The sequence below is a fragment of the Triticum urartu genome, chromosome 2A, assembly GCF_056163025.1.
Source record: "Triticum urartu cultivar PI428250 chromosome 2A, HENAU_Tu73, whole genome shotgun sequence".
In the NCBI taxonomy this organism is placed as follows: domain Eukaryota; kingdom Viridiplantae; phylum Streptophyta; class Magnoliopsida; order Poales; family Poaceae; genus Triticum; species Triticum urartu.
In genome coordinates, this window is record NC_141874.1 from 567,005,955 (window position 1) to 567,014,120 (window position 8,166).

General features: G+C 53.9%; 1 protein-coding gene across 1 annotated transcript; it reads left to right on the forward strand.

Annotated features, from left to right (window-relative positions):
- The first annotated feature begins 389 nt into the window (after positions 1–389).
- LOC147985954 (uncharacterized) lies at positions 390–7,914 on the forward strand. The gene is made up of 5 exons (XM_087541810.1): positions 390–1,013; positions 1,061–1,186; positions 1,277–1,579; positions 6,114–7,109; positions 7,180–7,914. Exons 1-5 carry the CDS (start codon positions 390–392, stop codon positions 7,912–7,914), a joined length of 2,784 nt encoding a protein of 927 aa, XP_087397936.1.
- The last annotated feature ends 252 nt before the right edge of the window (positions 7,915–8,166 follow it).

Consider the following 8,166-nt stretch of genomic DNA (forward strand, 5'->3'; position numbering starts at 1 on the left):
AGAGGGAGTTACATGGCGGTCCCCCACTACGCCTACCTAAAGATGAAGCTGCCGGGTCCAAAGGGCCTCATCACCATCGCCGCCGACTACCGCTAGTCCCTAGAGTGCGCCCGAGACGGCGCCAAGCTGGCCGAATTGCTGGTCGTAGCCGAGGAGCGGTGCCAACTCGACCAGATCATCGCCCTGGCCCAAGAGGCATCGGCTGCGCCAATCCCGGCCGAGGAGCCGGCCAACGAGGCCTCATTCAAGCCCTCCAAGCAGACCAAGAAGGTGAAGCTGAACCCGGAAGACCCCAGCTGCAGCAAGTACATTGTCGTGGGCACCTGCCTCGACAGCAAATAGGAAGGCGAGCTCGTCGACTTCCTCCGTGAGAATCGGGATATTTTTGCATGGACCCCAAAGGACATGCCGGGTATCCCGAGGAAGTACGTCGAGTACAAACTCCACGTCCACAAGACGCCAAGCCTATCCGTCAACCCCTACAACGTTTCTCCGAAGAGAAGAGAAGGACCATCGGTGAGAAGGTCGCCAAGCTCTTGGCGGCCGGCTTCATCATGGAAGTGTTTCATCCTGAGTGGCTGGCCAACCCAGTCCTCATCCTGAAGAAGAACAAGACCTGGCGCATGTGTATCGACTGCACGAGCCTGAACAAGGCCTTCCCTAAAGACCTGTTCGCCCTCCCTCGGATCGACCAAGTCATCGACTCCACTGCCGGGTGTGAGCTCCTGTCCTTCCTTGATGCTTACTCCGGCTATCATCGGATCAAGCTGGACCCGGCCGACGCCCTGAAGACGTCCTTCATCATGCCCTTTGGGGCGTATTGCTACATCACCATGTTGATTGGCTTGAAGAACGCCGACACCACTTTCCAGCGCTGCATGCAGAAATGCTTTCTGCTGCAGCTCAGCCGCAACATCCACGTCTACGCGGACGACATCGTGGTGAAGACCAAGCAGCACCTCACGCTCCTCAACGACCTGAAGGAGACCTTCGCCAACCTGCATGAGTACAAGGTCAAGCTCAACCGGAAAAGTGTGTTTTCGGCGTCCCGACCGAAAAGCTACTCGGCTTCCTCGTCTCGGAGCACGGCATTGAGGCAAACCCGGAGAAAATCAAGGCCATCGAGTGCATGCACAAGCCGGCTCGGCTGCGCGATGTCCAGAAGTTCACCGACTGCTTGGCCTCGGTAAGCCGGTTTCTTAGCCGGCTGGGCGAGAGGGCCTTGCCCCTGTATCAGCTGATTAAGAAGACGACGCCATTTGAATGAAATGACCAGGCGGACAAGGCTTTCTGGGATCTCAAGCGCATGCTCTCCACCGCAATAGTCCTGGCCGCATCGGCCGAGAAGGAGCCGCTGTTGCTCTATATCGCCGGGACCTCGCGGTCGGTCGGCACGGTGATGCTGGTCGAGCGACCAGAGAAGGACAAGGTCCAAGCCATCAAGCGTCCCGTCTACTACCTGAGCGAGGTGCTCTCCGCCTCGAAGCAGAACTACCCGCACTACCAGAAAATGTGTTATGGCATGTACTTCACCGCCAAGAAACTGAAGCCGTACTTCCAAGAGCACGTCATTACCGTGGTCAGCACGGCCCCTCTCGGCGAAATCATCGGGTGCCGGGATGCCTCTGGCCAGGTCGCCAAGTGGGCGCTTGAGCTAGCCGGCCACACCAGCCTCTACAAGCCCCGCACTACGATCAACTCCCAAGATTTGGCCAACTTCCTCGTCGACTGGACCGAAACCCAGTACCTGCCGCCGCCACCGGACTCGACGCACTAGCGCATGCACTTCGACGGCTCGAAGATGCAACTCGGCCTAGGGGCCGGCATTGTGCTGTCCTCCCTGTAACGCCCTCGATGCGGCTATATCTCCCACGTGTCGAAGCATGACTTAGAGGCATAACCGCATTGAAAGCAATGTCGCAAGTGAGGTAATCTTCACACAACCCATGTAATACATAAGGGAAAGAGATACATAGTTGGCTTACAATCGCCACTTCACACAATACAAGAATAAAGCATTACATCATCCAAATACAATCAAGGTCCGACTACGGAACCAAAATAAAAGAAGAACCCCAAATGCGACACGGTCCCCGATCGACCCCAACTGGGCTCCACTACTGATCAACTAGAACGAAACAACACAAAGGACAAGATCTACATCGAGATCCTCCTGAGCTTGGTTGCGTCATCCGCACAGACTCATCGGCACCTGCAAGCTGGTTTTGGAAGTATCTATGAGCCACGGGTTCTCAGCAATCTCGCACCCTCGCGATCAAGACTATTTAAGCTTATGGGTAAGGTAAAAGGTATGAGGTGGAGCTGCAGCAAGCGACTAGCATATATGGTGGCTAACTTGTTCGCAAAAGAGAGCGAGAAGGGAAAGCAAAGCGCGAACGAATAACTAGAGAACAACGTGCGGCAAGCATTACTCCAACACTGTGTTCACTTCCCGGACTCCGCCGAGAAGAGACCATCACGGTAACACACTCAGTTGATTCATTTTAAGTAAGTTAAGGTTCAAGTTATCTACAACCGGACATTAACAAATTCCCATCTGCCCATAACCGCGGGCACGACTTTCGAAAGTTCCAATCCCTGCAGGGGGTGTCCCAACTTACCCCATCACAAGCTCTCACGGTCAACGAAGGATATTCCTTCTAGCGGGAAGACCCGATCAGACTCGGAATCCCGGTTACAAGACATTTCGACAAGGTAAAATTAAACCAGCAACACCGCCCGAATGTGCCGACAAATCCCAATAGGAGCAGCACATATCTCATTCTCAGGGCACACTCAGATGAGCGCTCCATACAACTAAAACCAAACCTCGAGTTTCCCCGAGGGGGCGCTGCATAGGACTCTAGTTTGGACCAACACTCAGAGGAGCACTGGCCCGCGGGGGTTTAAAATAATGATGACCCTTGAGTCTGCAGAACCCAAGGGAAAGAAAAGGCTAGGTGGCAAATGGTAAAACCAAGGTTGGGCATTGCTGGAGGAGTTTTATTCAAGGCGAACTGTCAAGGGGTTCCCATTATTACCCAACCGCGTAAGGAACGCAAAATCCGGGAACATAACACCGATATGACGGAAACTAGGGCGGCAAGAGTGGAACAAAACACCGGGCATAAGGCCGAGCCTTCCACCCTTTGCCAAGTATATAGATGCATTAATTAAATAAGATATATTGTGATATCCCAACAAGTACACATGTTCCAACAAGGAACAACATCTCCATGTTCCAACAAGGAACAAACTTCAATCTTCACCTGCAGCTACCAACGCTATAAGAGGGGCTGAGCAAAGCGGTAACATAGCCAAACAACGGTTTGCTAGGACAAGGTGGGTTAGAGGCTTGGTTCAACAATATAGGAGGCATGATAAGCAAGTGGTAGGTATCGCAGCATAGGCATAGCAAAAGAGCGAGCATCTAGCAAGCAAAGATAGAAGTGATTTCGAGGGTATGATCATCTTGCCTGAAATCCCGCAAGGAAGAAGAACGAGTCCTTGAAGAAGACAAATGGACGTAGTCGAACGGGTCCTCACAAACGCGACGTTACTGGAACCAACCCGAAGAAGCAAACACCGGAAAGAAGCACACAACATAGTAAACAACCAACACATGAACATGGTATGATATGCGAGATGCGGTATGCGATGCATATGCATGATTTGACAAGAAATTATTGAACCTGACCTCAACTTGGAAATCCAAGTGTGCCACTGGAAAGGTGAGGTGATTTTGCTTGAAATCGATATAAAGAACACCGGAATCGGAGACACGGTTTGGAAATGGCAAGCGAAACAAATATGACACCGGTCTGCGATATACAGCAAGTGACCATCTAAATGCAACAAGATGAACATGCTACAGCACCCAAACATGGCAACAAAATACATGGCAGGGATCCATTCATAATGCTTAACAAAAGATGAACATTGAGCTATGGCCAAATCATCCATTAACAGGTTCAAACAAGCATGGCAAAAGTGCAAACGGTAAACAGATTTCAGACTTAGTGAAATTAACACAAGTCTGGAATTTCAGATCAGGTAGCACACTTTGGAGCATGAAAACTATATGCTACAGGAACTTAACATGGCAAAGCAAGGCATGGCATGGAGCTACTCAAAGAGCTTAACAAAAGTCCCTTAGTGACCTTGAGCCAAAAGGGATCAGAAAATACAATTGCAAGCTTGTGAACATGGCAAAAACATAAATAGATTACAGACTTAGAGAAAAAACTGTAGCATGCAAATCTGTTAACGAGTAGGCATGTTTACGAGCTCGATGCACTCGCTACAGAGCAAGGCATGACAATCTAAGCACACACCCATCAAGAATACACATTATACAAGCTAGACATGGCAAGAACAACAACATAGAATGCACGGATCAACAACAACATCCTCGGCAAAATCGCTAACAATTAGACAATCTGCCAAGATTCACGAAATAGCAAAAGTAGAGCTCGATTGACTCAAGCTAGGGTGCTCCATAATTGCAAAAAAAGACATGGATGGGTAGAGCACCACAAGATTAACAAATCATCCTTACTGATCATCCTCAAAAGAGGCACGGATCACTAGGAAACAACATGAACATATGGCATATTGATAAAAACAGATCAAGGACTTAGTGAAATTCTAAGTCCCTGAAATCAGCATTAACGAATGCACCACTTTGCAAGCTTGTGCTAGTCACCACACACATCACAAAAATACATGGATGGCACCTCTGGAAGGATGACAAAGCATATAACAAAACTCATGTAGAGCTCAGGGGCATATCATGCACACATTAAACATGGCAAAAATGACAAATAGCTATTTGGTGCAGCAGATCTGACAATTAACTCAAATAGCACTCTTCCAACAGCATTTCGGGCATCAAGATGAACTCAAATGAAAATGATGCAATGAGATGAAATGATGCACACTCTGAGACGAACAATTTGATATGCTATATGCCCAAAATGGACCTACAGATGCAAAGTTACGGCACGATGAACATGGCAAAATATTTAGGGTTTCGGGGGACAAAAGTCAACCGAGGTGGATCTCAGATCCAGATCCAGCCGGCGCGGATAACGATGTTCACCGGAGGGCTTCGCCGGAGTCGACCGGAGAGGCGGCCGGACCCGAGGCCGGTGAGGAGCGGCGTCGACGGCCGGAGGAGGGGCGGCGTCGCCGGAGCGGTCGCTGGCGACGGCCGGCGGGCACGGCGAGGGGCCCGGCGGGGCGCCGAGGGAGTCGCCGGGCGGCGGCAATCGGCGACCGGCGCGGCGAGGTGCAGCGGTGGGCGGCGGCCGGCGGCGATGGCGAGGACGGCGGCGAGCGGAGGAGCGGGCACGAGTAGTCGCAGGGACCCGGCGGCGGAGCTCGCGGGCTCGGGGGGGCCCGACCCGGGCCTAGCGGGCCGACGGTGGGGACTGCGCGGTGGCGCCACTTGGCGGCTCCGGATTGGGGCGGGGCAGCGGCTGAGGGCGCAGACATGTCCGCCGGCGAGTCTTTTGTCCGGCGGCGCGGAGAGGAAGAAGGTCTAGGGTTAGACTGCGCGAATTTTGGAGGGAGACACATATTTATAGGTAGAGGGAGCTAGGAGAGTCCAAATGAGGTGCGGTTTTCGGCCACGCGATCGTGATTGAACGACTGACATGATGGAGAGGGTTTAGGTGGGTTTTGGGCCACTTTGGAGGGGTGTTGGGCTGCAACACATACGAGGCCTTCTTGGTCCCTCGGTTAACCGTTGGAGTATCAAACGAAGTCCAAATGGTAGGAAACTTAACAGGCGGTCTACCGGTAGTAAACCAAGGCCGTTTGGCAAGTCTCTGTCCAATCCAAAAATGTTTAACCCCCACACACAAGAAGAAGGTAGAAAGGACCACCGGAGGAGATAGGAGCGCCGGAATGCAAAACGGACAACGGGGAAAATGCTCGGATGCATGAGATGAACATGTATGCAAATGAAATGCGCATGATGACATGATAAGCAATGCATGACATGCAAGCAATGACAACGCAACAACAGCGAATAACTGGAAGACACCTAGCACATCGGTCTCGGGGCGCTACACTCCCCCAAGGGCGACCGACTCAAATACGCACTGCAGATCCACTTCGCCGCCTCCAAAAATGTCGCCGAGTATGAAGCCCTTGTGCACGGCCTCCGGCTTGCCAAGGAACTCGGCATCCGGCGCATCCAGTGCTATGGCAACTCGGACCTGGTGGTGCAGCAGTGCTCCTACGAATGGGACGCCCACGACTCCAACATGGCAAGATACCGCTTCCTCGTCCAGAAGCTGTCCAGATTCTTCGTGGGCTGTGAGTTCCTCCATGTCTCGCGCACAAAAAATGAGGCGACCGACACGCTCGCCAAGATCGCCTCGTCCCGGCAGTCCATCCCATCCGTCAAGCCGTCTCCGGACTCCGATTCCATCCATGTCCCAGGCGACCCGGCCGTGCCTCAACCCAGCCCTGGGACTGCGCCACCCGAAACGGCAGCGCCTCAACCTGGCTCGGGGGCTGCTCAACCCGGCCCGGGAACTGTCGAACCTGACCCGGGGGCTGCTGAACCCGGCTCGGGGGCTGCCGCCCTAGAATCCAGAATGGTGGCCATCTTCGACGTGGTGACAGCGCCATCATGGGCCCTGCCCATCTCCGAGTTTCTGGAAAATGGGGTCCTCCCCATGGACGATACCGAAGCCCGGCAAGTGCAGCGCCGAGCGTCCTCCTACAACATCATCAACAACAAGCTCGTCAAAGGCAGCTCCACCGGCATGTTCCAACGCTGCGTCGAGCAAGACAAGGGAATCGAGATCCTCCTCGACATACACGAGGGCGAGTGTAGGCACCACGCCGCCTCGCGATCCCTGGTGGCCAAGGCCTTCCGGCATGGTTTCTACTGGCACAAGGCCCTCGAAGACGCAGAGTCGGTCGTCCTCAAGTGTGAGGGATGCCAGCCGCTTCAGCAAGCGCAACCACCAGCCGGCGTCGGCACTCCGAACCATCCCGATCGCTTGGCCCTTGGTGGTCTGGGGACTCAACATGGTGGGGCCCTTCAAGACCGCTCGAGGCGGCATGACACATCTACTGGTGGCGGTGGACAAGTTCACCAACTGGATCGAAGCGAGGGAGATCAAGATATTGCACGGGCCAACGGCCGTCCGATTCATCTAGGACATCATGGTACGCTACGGCATGCCAAACAGCATCATCACGGACAACGGCACCATCTTCGCCAAGGGCGCGCTCACGCAGTACTGCTCCGTCTCCGGCATCCGCCTCGACCTGGCCTCCATTGCACATCCACAGTCCAATGGCCAGGTCGAGCGGGCCAACAGCCTCATCCTATCCGTCATCAAGCCGCGACTCGTCGAGCTGCTCATCCAATCGCCCGGCAGCTGGCTCGATGAGCTGCCAGCCATCCTCTGGAGTCTCCGAACAACGCCGAATCAGTCGACCGGGTTCACCCTGTTCTTCCTCGTTTATGGAGCAGAAGCCATCATCCCAACCGACGTCGAGTTCGACTCACCGCGCGTCACAATGTACACGGAAGCCGAAGCCAAGGAAGCCCGCGGAGACGGCGTCGACCTGCTCGAAGAAGCACGTCTCCTAGCGCTCAGCCGCTTAGCCATCAACCAGCAAGGCCTGAGGCACTACCACATCAAGAAGATCAAGCCCCTCGCTTTCCGGGAGGGAGACCTCGTCCTCCGGCTCGTCCAAGAGCAGACTGGCCAACACAAGCTATCCTCCCCATGGGAGGGCCCCTTCATCATCAGCAAGGCCTTCTGCGATTGCAACGCGTACTACCTCATCGACGCCCGCAAGTCAAACAAGCACAAGAGGGACACCGCCGGTGAAGAAACAACCAGGCCATGGAATGCAGAGCTCCTCCGCCCGTTTTATAGTTAGCCGTGTGTACATATGTATCACTTACTTTTGTAATCATTTGAAAACTATGGGATCCTCGAACGACGCTCGGGGGCTGCCCTTTCCGACCAAGCTATTGTGTCTCCTACATTTGTGCATTACTTTCCTCTTAAACCAAGCCGACCACCGGATCGACTCGCTCGACCCGGGGGCTCCGGGGCTGGCCGGCTTGGCCACCCGTCGTTTTCCTTAGCGGCTCCCGGTGCGTTGGACCGCCACAGCCTCTCACTTCGC

What these genes read in the sequence shown, in the direction of transcription:
- LOC147985954 (XM_087541810.1), top strand. Translation starts at nt 390, where the DNA reads ATGGACCCCAAAGGACATGCCGGGTATCCCGAGGAAGTACGTCGAGTA. An exon ending in CCAACCTGCATGAGTACAAG is followed by an intron (nt 1,014 to 1,060) that starts GTCAAGCTCAAC and finishes CCGACCGAAAAG; the next exon opens with CTACTCGGCTTCCTCGTCTC. An exon ending in TCACCGACTGCTTGGCCTCG is followed by an intron (nt 1,187 to 1,276) that starts GTAAGCCGGTTT and finishes TGAAATGACCAG; the next exon opens with GCGGACAAGGCTTTCTGGGA.